A 14,663-nucleotide genomic window follows, 5' to 3' on the forward strand; every position below is an offset into this window, starting at 1 on the left:
TCCCCATTTTATCTGTCACTTGCTTCTGATATCAACACCCTTACTCACAACCTTAATAGCATTTCTATAATGGGTTAGTGACAAGAGTGATTAGACATATGGGGAAATTAAAAAAAAAAAATAAGATGCAGAATTAATAGCCAACTGACTTTTGCCAGCTCATCCAATCAACTACTTACAGTTAAAAATAGAAACTAAGTCTCGTTCCCCCAGCTACTGCCAGATTAGAGCTCCGGCAACTTTGCTTTGTGTTGGCTTCAACCTCTCCCACCAGTGGCATTACCTGCACAGAGACATCTTCCCATGAGGCTCCGGGTCATTTCAAAGCTTAGTTTAACTAACATGGGAGAAGCAGGAAAAAAGAGTTCATAAACATTTGGGAAAACTTGTGGTAATGAGGTCTGGTTGTAAGTTTCCCATGAGAATAAAAAGGACAAAAATTGGAAACATTTATTAATCTTTACAATGTTTCAGATACTGCACTAAATTCTCTTTTATGTTCTCTAATCTTCACAAAAACTCTGTGATTTTCCTGTTTTAAATACCAAGAAACCACTCACAGAGGTTAAGTAATTTACCCTTAGTCACATAGCTAGTAAATCGTAGAGGTGGGACTGAAACTAGCTAGGATTCAAAGTTCACATTCACTTCTTAAAATATATGATTTAGACATAGGTGGTAGCCCAAACTTCCAAAACAAACAAAGGGAAGGGGAAGGTTTAGTGATCAGCATACTTTGAAGATGCTGTTTAGAGCATTTTGATTCATTTTGAAAGTGATCAAAAGCTGCCTGAGAGCTCTCAGTAAAATTTTATCTAACTGTACAAAAAAACATTAATTTTATGATCAAACATTTTGATATCAACTCGATTCTTTGCTTTCATAACACTCTACTGCCATGGTATTTCATTTTCCTTTTTATTTATTAAGGGGAAATTGAAACATTTAAGTTTTTGGCTTGAACAAGTTAGTTTTGTTTTTTGTTTTTTGTTTTTTTAAATAATAAACAAGATGCCAACTTTCCACCACTTATTCAATGAACTGTTTAGCGTCAAATCATTTTAGTGTCAGATTTAATTTTTGTGCTGAAATAGTGACTTCAAAAAGCTCCAGTGAAATGTTACAAGACCATTATCTCAAACCTGCATACAGGTAGAAATGCTTTCAATTAACTGAAATTTTGCTTTCTCCATAACAGTGTTCTTTACAAAAAATGAGATTGAAAAAGGTATGGAGAAAAGAGAACCACTAATAGTTTATTATTATTAAAATTAAAAAAAAATATGTATCTTGCATGATGAATTTTCTAAAAGTCCAAATTCATTGTAGTTGAATGAAGAAGAGTAATGTCATGTTCTTCTGTCCTGGGTAAATGGACTGTGCTTGGTTGAGTGTCTTAAACTGCTTACTAGATATATCTCAAGCTTTAATATGCATCACTTCTAATTCCCACCTTATCAAAACCTCAGAGAGAAGAGAGTATGGTTTAGCAGTAAGAAGCAGGGGAGGGTAATTTCATCCATAACTCATCCCCACCACACCTACAAAAATACTCTAATGAACATGTGTAAAATGCCAATTACTTTGTGTTGGGGGCAGCTTTCTAAACTAAATTGTATTGATTTATTTTGTTGTTCAACAAATATTTTATAAATGCCTATAAAGCCAAATATGAAACTAATCATTTGACTTGCAGAAATTTTTATGCTCTTGATACTTTAGTTTTATTTTTTTAAAGATTTTTTTTTTTTTATTTATTTGACAGACAGAGATCACAAGTAGGCAGAGAGGCAGGCAGAGAGAGAGGGGGAGAAGCAGGCTCCCTGCTGAGCAGAGAGCCCGATGTGGGGCTCAATCCCAGAACCCTGAGATCATGACCTTAGCCAAAGGTGGAGGCTTTAACCCACTGAGTCACCCAGGCGCCCCTTAAAATATACTCTTATACTTATAAAATATTACTTATAAAATAGTACTACTTATAAAATACTATTCTTTCATGCTTTGCTTGGCTTTGCAATCCTAGGTTATTCTCTAAGACGGAGATGATATAAAAAATGAAATTCAGATTTATCTTCTACAGGAGCATCAGCCATGTCTTGACCAACTTTTATCAATGGAAATTCTCAGGTTATTAAAAGACTGTAATCATTTGAAAATGCTAGTAAATATGGATGTGTCATAAGAATGTTAGCCCTTTTGCTTTTTGGCTTGATCCACTGCAGAAAAGCACAAATTCGTTGAAGGCAGTTTCCCCAAGAAAAACCCACTTCAATATGAGAGATTAATTTGGATGAACAATGATCTGTCACAGTTTGTTTTGGAGGGTAGTAGTTAAAAAAATATGAATGCTGTCTTTTCAGAATGAAGCCTTTTAAAAGTGCATTGTTCTCCAGTGAGCTTATCTTAAATAAACCCCACATGTGTAATTATACTTTTCTAAAATGTTCATATATTACTATAGAGGAAAAATTTTTAAATCTTTTTATATCTTCACAATATTTAAAATTTGACAGTCTTTGGGGTGCCTGGGTGGCTCAGTCGGTTAAGCATCTGCCTTTGGCTCAGGTCATGATCACAGGGTTCCTGGATGAGCCTGGCATCCCGCTCCCTGCTCAACGGGGAGTCTGCTTCTCTCTCTCTCTCTCTCTCACTGCCTCTCCCCCTGGCTCATGCTCTGTTAAATTCTTTAAAAATTTTTTTTGACCATCTTCAAATCTGTACCTGGACTTGGTGAGTCTGACAGATTATTCTCACTGATTCCACTGGGTATCCACCAATTTGTATGCAACATTATTTTTGCAAGTTCTAGCAAGATTAAGTTTTGTTAGTGGATAGAGCGTATTAACACCCTGGTTGTTTTTCACTACATTTCAATTATGAAAGAACCTGAGTGTGAAAAATCATGGAGAGGAGTTTTAGAAATGGGATTAAAGGGGCACCTGGGTGGCTCAGTTGTTAAGCAGTTGCCTCTAGCTCAGGTCATGGATCCCAGACTCCTGAGATCCAGCCCGCATCTGGCTCCCTGCTCAACAGAGAGTCTGCTTCTCCCTCTCCCGCTCCCATGCCGGCACCCTGCCTGTGTTCCCTCTCGGGCTGTGTCTCTCTCTGCCAAATAAATAAATAAAATCTTAAAAAAAAAAAAAAGAAAAGAAAGAAATGGCATTAAAGATCACTGACTTCTTGGTTTATGCAGTCAGATTCTGCAGTATACAACAGAAGGAACAAAGTGGGTTGTAATGCTGCTATGAGTGCAATGACCAAAACACCCAATATTTCTATCCTCAGACTCATCAACATGGCAGTGCATTGATTAAGATGTGCGTTTCTTATTGCTTATTTAGGTAAAGGTCAGAATGCTTATTTGTTTCATGTCTGTTTTTAAAAGAAGATTTGATCAGGCAGAAATAAAGACAAAAGTAAATCATAGAGAAATGCCTATTAATAGGTTCTCCATCCCAATTAACCAAAGAAAAAGCATGCCTTAAAATACTGTTGTGAAATATCTACGCTATGTCTATCTATGTTCTTGCAATCTTTCAGTTTTAAGCAGCTTTTCTAAAATATGTTATAGGGATGCCTGGGTGGCTCAGCCAGTTAAGCCACTGCCTTCGGCTCAGGTCATGATCCCAGCATGCTGGGATCAAGTCCCTCATCGGGCTCTGTGCTCAACAGGGAGCCTGCTTCTTTCTCCTCCTCTGCCTGCCACTCTGCCTGCTTGAGCATACTTTCTCTCTCTCTGACAAATAAGTAAATAAATAAAATCTTTAAAAAAATATATGTTATAAACATGTTGCTTCATTCTTGACATTGTAGCATGTTAATGTTTAATTCGGGTACAACATGATGCAATCCCCCAGCAAGCTTCTTTGTTTCTCCCCTCTTGGACAATGCAAATCAAGATAATCTTCTGAGAAGGGTAGTGAAAAGTTTTGCCAATTCTGTTTTTCTTCATATGTACCAATATTCTGTAGTTTAGCTTAAATACAACACTCCTTTCAGGATAACTTAAAATGGATACATTAAAAAGAAACTAAAGAAAAAAAAAGCCCAACAAAATAAAAGATTTACTATAATGCAGGTACATATATTTGAACTAAAAAACAGACCAAACTTTAGAATTGGCTGGATTCAAATGACCTATTGCTGGAGCTTAAAACACAAACACACTTCTCACACACACCTAGATATAGATGTTTCTAGTTTTCTACACTGTTGTTGTAAGACTTGACAGACATCTGTGATGTACTCTGTAATATCTTTGAAATGATAAAATGTGTTGAGAGACTTGAAATCTGTCAAGACTTGTGTATAATATTTTTCCTCCATGAACAGAAATGAAAAAAGTGAGAATCTTTCCTTGCTCAAATCATAGTAAATGGATTCCCTTATATTACATGCATTCATTTTAAAGATAGAAATGGGTACAGAGGGGCGCCTGGGTAGCTCAGTGGGTTAAAGCCTCCACTTTCGGCTCAGGCCATAATTCCAGGGTCCTGGGATTAAGGCCTGCATCAGGCTCTCTGCTCAGCAGGGAGCCTGCTTCCCTCTCTCTCTCTCTCTCTGCCTGCCTCTCTGCCTACTTGTGATCTCGCTCTGTAAATAAATAAATAAATAAAATCTTAAAAAAAAAAAAAAGAAGAAAAGAAATGGCTGCAGAAAATACATAAGTACTATCTGTTGAAGAAGTTTATGATTTTTATAGTCAACGTACTTTTTCTAATTATAAATGCTCATATATTGTCTCTGACCCAACAATACCACACCAAGAATTTCTTCATCAAAAATTAAAGCACCAATCCTGGGTCTTGGAACCATCCACAACAACAACAAAAAAAAGCAAAAAAGTAAAAGCACTAACATATGAAGATGGGCAACTTTGTGTCCATTACCACATACCTTGAAATCAAAAAACAATTTGGAACTTAATATTTATCAGTTTTTCATTTAATAAAATCATGGGACATTCTCTGTACATATTAGGCCTCTACTAAAGGTGATATGGTAGTGTTTTGTGCTAGATATCATCAATGTAATAAGAGGCAATGTACTGAAAATATTTTGCAACTAAAAAACACTGTAGGTGTGTATATGTATATATACACCCACCCACCCACACACACACACATATATATATCATTCAGCTTGAAAAAGTAATGCAATTTTGGGCGCCTGGGTGGCTCAGTTGATTAACTGCCTTCAGCTCAGGTCATGATCCTGGAGTCCCTGGATCCAGTCCCACAGCAGGAGTCCTGCTCAGCAAGGGTCTGCTTCTCCCTCTGACCTTCCTCCTCTCATGCTCTGGAGCTCTCATTCTCTCTCTCTCTTTCAAATAAATAAATAAAATCTTTTAAAAACAAACAAACTAAAAAGCAATGCCATTCTGACACATGCTACAACATGGATAAACTTTGAAAACATTATGCCAAGTGACAGAAACCAGACATAAAAGGATAAATATTGTATAATTCCACTATATGAGGTGGCTAGAATAGGCAAATCCATAGACCTAGAAAGTAGAATAGAGTTTACCAGAGGCTGAGAGGTGGGGAGATGAAGGGTAACTGCTTAATGGGTACAAAGTTTCTGTTTGGGATGATGAAAAAGTTCTGAAAATGGATAGTGGTGAAAACTGCTCAAAATAGTGAATGTACTTAATATCTGTGAATTTCATACTTTAAAATGCTTAAAACAGCTAATTTTGTTATTTCTATTTTATCATAATAAAAAATAAAAATCCACTTTAAAATAAAGTATAAATTTACCTTGCATTGGGCACATTATCAAGTTTCCATAAAATTGCCCTTATTTTGGGATACCTAGGATCAAACTCCGGCATTGGGGTCCCTGCTGAGTGGGGAGCTGGCTTTCCCCTATCCCCTCTGCTGCTCCCTCCCAATCTGTTGCTCTCTTTTTTTTCCTCTCTGTATGAAATAAATTTTTTAAAAATTGCCCTTATTTTAGGAGCTTATGCAGGTATTATCATATTTTGGGAAGTGTAGGGAAACCAAAAGCTTAAGTTGGCCCCTTGAATTTTCTTTCTCTCCATATCTGTTTTTTTTTCTAGATTAATGTTGTCACACTTCTTTTCGAATACTAGCATCAGCAAACCATGCTAGCTAGTACTGGTTTCTTCAGGTATCAGTTAATTTTTAATATACTTTTATGCTGGCAATTGTTTTATAACTTAGGAGGGATGAATATAACTTCTCATTCTCCCTTAACATGGCAAAAGCAAATAAATTACTGCAGACAGCGTCACCAGAAAGAAATAGTAACTTTGAGGCAAACATACATCCATCGTAAGAAAACTGAATATGTTTCAAAGGAGCCTACATCGCTCAACTGCTGGCAATGTTCTTATACATATTTGGCACTACTACTCTAAGTCTAGAACTGTTTCTTTTTTTGTAAAAAATGGTTTTGATTGGAAAACCCTAAATAAATCATTTGGAATGTGTAACATTCAGAACTCCTTCTGGGATTCCTTTTCCATGAATCAGGGTTCTTTGAATCACTTTTCTCACTGGCACTTACTTGTTTTCGAATCATCTTAGCTGCCTTTGTGCCAGTGATAATGAGGAGCTCTCATTTTGGGTTCTAAAGCAGGGAGAAGAATAGAAGGAGAATGTTGTTTCAAGTACCAAAAATGTCTGGGCTAATAAAGGACACACATCTTGTTAAAGTGAACCCAGAGCAGATGTTCTTAAACCATTTACTAAGGAGTACTTTAGTGGGTCCTTAAACACCTGCAATTGTATGCAAAATGCTATGTGTATTTGCGTGTGTTTGTGTATATACTTGGGGAGTGGATGCATAGCCTTTACTGAATTATCAAAGGGGATGCTAAGGCCCAAAAGTTTAAGAAACACTGGAAAAATTAATTACAAAACAATTTTTAAATGACTCTGATAGCTCTGACCTTGTGTTTTTATAACGCTTTCCTTCACTCTTAACACTTCAAAGAGCAGCATGGTAACATGGAAGGAATGTCTGCTAAACATTTAGGTGAATCTTTGAGTCTCAGTTTCCTAAAGTAAAATTAGCATAGAAGCCTGAAATTTGATTTCATGGATGAAAGTACCTGGCAGAGTGCCTTGAAACTGGACAAGTGCTTATATATGTAAGGCATCTTCTCCTGCTTACTCTTTTTCAATAAAACACAAGCATGTTAAAAGTAGATACAATATCTTCTTTAAACTTTTGTTTTGGGGGCACCTGGGTGGCTTAGTTGGTTAAGGGGTTGCCTTCAGGCTCAGGTCATGATCCCAGGGTCCTATGATCTAGCCTGGAGACAGATTCCCTACTCAGCAGGGAGTCTGCTTCTCCCTCTCCCTCTGCCCCTCACCTGCGCTCATGCTCTCTCTCTCTTTCAAATAAATACATAAAATCTTTTTAAAAACATAAAGTTTTGTTTTGGGGATGTATGTGTGGCTCAGTCAGTTAAGCGTCTGCCTTTGGCTCAGGTCCTGATCCCAGGGTTCTGGGACAGAGTCCTGCATTGGGCTCCTAGCTCAGCAGGGAGCCTGCTTCTCCCCTTCCCCCTGCCTGCCACCCCACCCCGCCATGTGTGCTCTTGTGAACACTTGTGTACCCTCTTTCTCTCTCTCTGTCAGATAAATAAATAATTTTTTTAAAAGTTGTGTTTTGTTTTGTTAAGCTTATCATATTTTTAATATATATGAGCTAATATACATTGAATGACCTGTAAGCTCACAATAACTTTTGTTGAATATAATTATTTGAATGTGCTTTCACTATATTTATTATTATGTAAATATTTTTAAAACTAAACAGTACTTGCACACAGTTTGGGAGTTGAACTTGCCTGATGGTAAAGAGTGGGTAGAGATATACCCCCGAAATAATAACCAATTTCTTCACTAAAATCAAACTGCTGAATGTCTACTATGCATATACAAAAGGTTCCTGACTTATGATGGTTCAATGTATGATTTTTCAACTTCATGATCATGTAAAAGAGATATACATTCAGTAGAAACCACAATTCAATTTCTGACTGGATTTTTTCCCAGGCTAGCAGGAAGTACAGTAATCTCTCCTGATGCCGGGCAGTGGCAGCAAGCCACAGGTCCCAGTTAGCCACACAGCCATGAGGCAAACAACAGATACATTTAGCAACCGTTCTGTACCTACATAAAGATTCGGTTTTTCACCTTCAATATAGTATCCAATAAATTACATGAGATATTCAACACTTACCATAAAATAGGCTACATGTTAGATGATTTTGCCCATCTGCAGACCAATATAAGTGTTCTGAGCTCACTTAAGGTAGGCTAGGCTAAGCTATGGTGTTTGGTGGGTTAGGTACATTAAATGCATTTGACATAGGGTATTTTCAACTTATGATGGGTCTATTGGGATGTAAGCCCACTGTAAATCAAGGAAGAACTGTACGTAGCTAGGCACTGTACTCTGAGTTGCAGGTAATAAAAGGTTGTCAGTCACAAACATGCTCTCCAAAGCTATTTTAGGAGAATAAGGCATTGGTTCACACTAAAGAATAGACCAAGATATAAAGTGCAATAGGAATTTAGACAAGGGAGAAAGCTCACCTGATATGAGGATGGTGGATATGGGGAAAGCTTTATGGAAGAGGAAGTGTCTGATGTGAGCAAGGTTTCAACATATATGGGGTGAGTGAAAGCAACAGATGAAGACATATAGGCGTGACATCATAGGGCACAAACTGGAAATCAAGACCAGCTGGTTTAGGCTGATCACAGGATAGCTTAAGGGATTAGTGAGAAACTAGATAAAGAGATATCTCAGTTCCTGATGCATATTACTTATTAATGATACTTAAACATGAATACTTAATTTAAAAAGAACATGGATGAGAACTTAAAAATAAAGACATAATGAAAAAGGTGAAATATTACATAAATCTGGCAGTTAGGAGAGCACTGACAACTTTCAAAATTGCACTTTTTCTACTTATTTGCAGCGGAGACACTGGGTAAATAGAAATTCACTTCTTTAGCTTTATTATTTCTACTTTTTTTTCTTTTCCATTTTTCAAAATCTCAAAATAAGTCTATTTCAGTTGCAGCTAATGGCAGTAAGACAGCGTCAGAAAATGCCTTTTTTTTATGAGGTCAACTTTGATGTCTAAATTTTTACTAAGTTACGGATAACAGTGACCACACACCATACTAAATTTTTTTTATGTGATTAGAAAGCAGTAGATTGACTTCTTCTATCTTGTCAAACCTACAAAAATGTCTGCAATTCATTCAGCATCTAATAGTGCACATCCCTTTTTTTTTTTTTCATTCTTCCTCCATCTCTTGAACACCAGGCAATTAATTTTTCCTTTCCCTGGGAAACAGTTCAAGAAAAGGATATAAAGTCATAAATCAATTTCAGTTATGAAGTCATGAAGTCAGACATATATTTCTTCTTAGAGCTCTGAATTTAGACACTTTTCTCAGAAAAATTGTTTTATTTCAATAAAACAAAGTCCAAATTCAGAAATCCTTTAAATTTATCTTTCTCAGTTGCACTGAAATGAAAAATTAAATTTTCTAACTTATTTTCTCCCTTCCCAAAAAGGCTTCTCCAATGTAGGTCCATAATTCAGTGAATTCATCTCCCTTATAAAATCACTGGCAGGTATGATGCCAGCTTAGGCAGTACTAGTCCCCTAATTCTTACCCATTTCTTCTCAAAGAATTCAGTTTCTTCAGAAACCAAGTAATAGACAATTTCAGTTTCTAACTATTATTAGGATATTCTCATGCACTAATAGTCAACATGAAGAAAACTCAAATTACAGAAATTTTTACTATACCTAAGGTCAATTATACTAATCTGTACTTCATAATTTCTTAAAAGTGAATTATCATATTAACATTTATTATCACTTATTCAGAATAATTATTTATATAGTTAAATATTTTAAGATTAGTAAAGAAAGGTGGTAGAATAAAGGGTTTTGTTGTTCTTGCTCTTTGTTTCCTTTTCTATTTGGTGTGCTGTGCCTGATTCAAAATTATAGAATCTTGAAATTTTAATATTTCAAACCCACACCACACTCAACACATAATAACAACAACAATATGCTAAAAAAAAAAAAATGGTGCTGAGGTTTTCATGATCCAGGGGAATAGTTCCTGGAGTGGGCCACTTGGAGTGGGATTTGCCCACCCCCTCCACTCCCTCTGCCTCATATACTAAAGGTAGAAACAAAGAAACCAACTCAAATCCTTCTAAAGTGTATTTTATAAAAAGAATTTGTATTCAGAAAAGCAATAATGGCATATAACAGAATTAATATGATTTTTCAAAACTAGTATCTTTATCTAAAAGCAATATTTAAAAAGGAAGGTAAGCAGAGATAAAATTTTAGCTATAAACCTTGCCTCTCTTTTTCATTGAGCTCCTCTTTCAATTTGCTAAAATAAAATTACATGGTTATGGAGTCAGGCTGTCTCATTTCAAATTTAAAGATAAAGATCCCCAGTTAAATAGAGTATTGGCACACAGACACCCCAGTCTGGCTTATTGCAAATACTCTCTGTTGGTAAAGTGGCACATTTGCAATCCCCATCACAGCCATCTTACCCATTTCAGAGCATATTATTCAAATGTACATCCCTAGGCGGCAACAGGAATAAGGCACTTGAGCTCAGTAGCAAGAGGTTTGTGGGGGAGATCCTAGAACAAGTGGTCAGAACCCTTAAATGGCAAGACTAACTTGAGGATGCTCAAATAACCTGAGGCTTAGATTGGCCAGCTCCAGTGGCTTCCTGAATGCTTGTGGGGAAAGCCTCTCTGGAAACTCTTTCGAGGTTATTGGGGAATCCTGGGACAGACATACTGCTTGCTTTTTGAGGATTACCTACCTCAAATCCTATCAAGGTAGGTGTCTGCCATCCAGTGCCCCCCCCCCCTCAAAAAAGCTTCAAGGAAAACTGGATAGACACATTCACATTTGTACTTCCATCTATGCCTATGCACAGGGAGCAAAATACAAGTATGGTCCTCTTTCTGACACCCCAACAGATTCTGCTGTCCTCGAAATCCTCTTCTCTTGTAGCCGCAGTGACTACAGCGAAGGAAGTTACCGGGAACCATGTTGGTACTAGGTTAAAAGAAGGATTTTTCGTGCCACGTATTTGGGGGAAGGACACAGGTTAGAGTATAAAGAGAGAATACTAAAACTGGTGTAGGGCAATGCCCTTTGTAGGTCCTTGACAAAATCAGTCATGGAGCAGAGGTGGTGGATTGAATCTGACAAGATCTGGCCTGTGAATGGACCCGGCATCCCAGGGAAATCAATGAAGTAATTGACGAGAGAAGATGATAAATGAAGGGATAAGGTAGAAACAAGTGCTGCTCACCCCAAGCTGAACTCCAGGAGGTAAGTTTCTCCTCTAATATGAGACTCTTTCTAAAGGTTCAGTATTGAAGTAGGTGTTTGACATTGAAATGGGCACAGACCAATTTTGATAACTAGGAAGGGAGAGGACAGAGGAAGGTAGGAAAGATTTCTGATTAGTTCCCCAAGCTGCCTCCAAGGACCTGCTGCTCCAAAACAACAAAATAACCAAGTGAAGGCTGAAGTAGAAAGATAAAAGTGCAACTCCCAGTTATTCCACATTCTGAATCTTCAATGCCTAAGCGAGTCTAGCGCTGAAACGGTCGACTATCTTTAAGAGTATAGAGGCTGACCGCCTTCTTTGTTTGCCCAGTAACACCGCTCCTCCAATCTCAAGCACTTGGTGATTAACATTTCAATTCCAGTTGTTGCTCCTTTTCCCATTGCAGTATGCAGCAAGGATATTTCCCTTCTCTGTGTATTGCAAAACCCATTATTACCCGAGCGGAAAGAACTAAGCGGCGTGGCGGAGGCTAATAATAGCCGGGCTGCTTACCTTCTCTGCATGCAGTCAGCGCGAGTCCCAGCGCCCGCTGCCCCGGGGCCGCAGTGCCGCCGCGCCCGGCCGAGTGCGTGGTCAGCTCCACCGGCCCCAACCCCACCTGCCGGCTGCAGCAGCTGCTCCCGCCGCCGCGCTCCGGCTGCATGAAGTCATCCTCCTCCCCGGGCCGGATCACCACATTCCGTGCCAGTCGCGGGGGGAGAAGGACCTCTCCCGGCAGCGGGTATGGGCTCCTGGACACTGTGCCCGACGACCGCTACCCCTCCGGGTTTTAGGTTTCTTTTCTATTAATGCTATTACGCAGGAAGCGTTGCCAGATTGTGGACCGAGAGAGAAGGACCAGAGAAACTTCTCTGCATAGCGCCTTTCCTCCGAGAGCTCCCCTATCACGCCCGCTGCATGGACAGCTCCATTCGGCTGTGTGGGTTTCCCACCCTCTTCATTTTTCTTATCAGTATTGTTCATTTCGCAGAATTTGAGACTGGGATTGTCTTTTTAAGATAAACATTCAAACACTCCGGAAATGTTTTAAACCGGCAATCGATCTTTCTAAGCCCCTTGAGGCACGCCTTACTTTCCCCCAACGTATACACACATGCAAACCACTCACAAGCATGAAAGCTGGGACCTCTCACCCTCTTGCCTACGTAATAGAACAGGAAACTCCCAAAGGAGTGGAGAAGTAGGACCGACCAAAGAAAGCACTCGAGGAAACAGAGAGGGCTGGCCCCAGGATTTTTCTCTTCTTTAGTGGTGCATTTAGTGGACAGATGTTGCCTCTAACACCTTCCCCCCACCCTTCAATTGGATTGGCTGCTCTGGTGACAGCTATAATATTTGGAAGCCAAGAAGCAGAATCCACAGTAACAGATGGCTGTATTTCCCCCACCCCACCCCGCCCCAAATGCAAGGATGTATCAGAATTGGCTTTAGGATAATGTAAGCGAATACACATACAAGCCCCTTCTTAACCTCTTTAAATGGGCACCAGCTATTAAACCCCCGCCCTCCCATTCTGTCTCTTCCTTTCCCTCTCTCTCTCCCTCCCTTCCTTTCTTTCTCCTTCCGACCAGTGTGGGGATTTAAGGGAAGAAAAGGCCAAGGATTTGTTCCCTTTATGGTGACGCCAGTGTCTCTTTCTCCCATTGTTAAGTCATTTCCAAGTAAAGAGGTTCTTTGACAGTAGAGTTTAGTGTGAGTGGAATTTCCTCATTTAATTTTACTTTGGGAATTCCCCTCAGTAGGTCCAAGCCAGTTTTATCTTGTGGATTTGAAGAGCAGCATAAGCAGAGCATTGCACAAGGCCAGGAAAGCACATTTGATCCATGAAGAGCTCCCATCTCTCTGTTTAGCAGTTCCAAAATTGGTAGGTAGTGTAACAACAGAATTAAAAAAAAAAATCATTAAGAGTTCTTGGCCCTAGAATGAATGTTGTTTGGAAGCTGAAGCAACCTAATTCACGTCTTTGAGTCTTAATTTCATAAAATTAAGCCATTGATATCACCATAAACTGGGAGGTTCTTAATTTGTATCAAAGGGTATGTAGAATCTGGATGGGAGTGTTCCATCTTTAGTCTTACTAACCTATAACTGAAATTTATAAATTTAAATATAAATGCAAACAATGAACCACAATAATATTAGGAGTACCTATGACTTTGTCACCAACAGAAATCACAGATAATTTCCTATTTCAGGTTTTACAGATATCTCAAAAATCACTATGCTGATGTTACAATTAAATCATCACCACCTTTTTTTGTTTTATTTAATAGATTATATATGTTCTTAGAATAGGTTTAGATATACAGAAAAATTAAGGAGATAATATAGTTCCTATATATTCCACTCCCAGTTTCCTCTGTTATTGACAGCTTACATTAGTATAGTAACTTTGTTACGATTAATGAACCAATAATGCTACACTAATATTAACTAAAGTCTGCACAGTTTCCTTAGGTTTTACCTAAGGTTTTCAATTCTTTTCCCAGCTCCCATCCAGGACACTATGCTACCTATAGTTGTCATGTCCCCTTAGGATCCTCTGAGCTGTGATAGTTTCTCAGATTTTTCTAGTTTTTAATGACCTTGACAGTTTTGAGGAGTCGTGGTCAAGAATTTTGTAGGGTGCCTCACTACTATAATCTGTCTGATGCTTTTCTCATGATAAGACTGGGGTTATAGGGCGCCTGGGTGGCTCAGTGGGTTAAGCCGCTGCATTCGGCTCAGGTCATGATCTCAGGGTCCTGGGATCGAGTCCCGCATCGGGCTCTCTGCTCAGCAGGGAGCCTGCTTCCTCCTCTCTCTCTGCCTGCCTCTCTGCCTACTTATGATCTCTCTCTCTGTCAAATAAATAAATAAAATCTTTAAAAAAAAAAAAAAAAGACTGGGGTTATAGTTTATTGGGAAGATGACCACAAGATAAAGTGTCATTTTCATAACATCACGTCAGGAGTATATACTATCAAAATGATTTTCAACTGTTGATGTTGACCTTGATCACCTGACTGAGGTAGTATCTCAGATTTCTCCACTGTAAAGTTACTCCTCCATCTTTTCTTTCCATATTATACTTGTTGGAAGGAAGTCACTATGAGAAGCTCATGCCTAAGGATTAGAGAGTTATTCTCTACCTTCTTGAGGGCAGAGTATTCACATAAAGTATTTGGAATCCTGCACAGGAGATTGTATTTTCTACCCTAAATATTAATTTATGCAATTGTTTATTTATAGCAATATAGAGTCATGCATATTTAC

The 14,663-nt window shown here is 38.4% G+C and overlaps 2 protein-coding genes across 2 annotated transcripts in view; one reads left to right on the top strand and one right to left on the bottom strand.

Moving 5' to 3' along the window:
- The window catches only part of PKIA (cAMP-dependent protein kinase inhibitor alpha), a 92,281-nt gene extending 80,229 nt beyond the window's left edge, over positions 1-12,052 (bottom strand). The window contains exon 1 of the mRNA XM_082719470.1: positions 11,901-12,052. The gene's annotated coding sequence lies outside the window, so the exon portion shown is untranslated. The remainder of the gene's footprint in view (positions 1-11,900) is intronic.
- Positions 11,405-12,400, top strand: LOC309858710 (uncharacterized protein; the record flags this gene model as incomplete). Its single annotated transcript, XM_082719045.1, has 3 exons — positions 11,405-11,422; positions 11,888-12,129; positions 12,211-12,400. 3 exons carry the CDS (start codon positions 11,405-11,407, stop codon positions 12,383-12,385), a joined length of 435 nt encoding a protein of 144 aa, XP_082575171.1. The 3' UTR covers positions 12,386-12,400.
- Between the last annotated feature and the right edge of the window lie 2,263 nt (positions 12,401-14,663).

This window comes from Mustela nivalis (genome assembly GCF_964662115.1).
Source record: "Mustela nivalis genome assembly, chromosome: 2".
Classification (NCBI taxonomy): Eukaryota; Metazoa; Chordata; class Mammalia; order Carnivora; family Mustelidae; genus Mustela; species Mustela nivalis.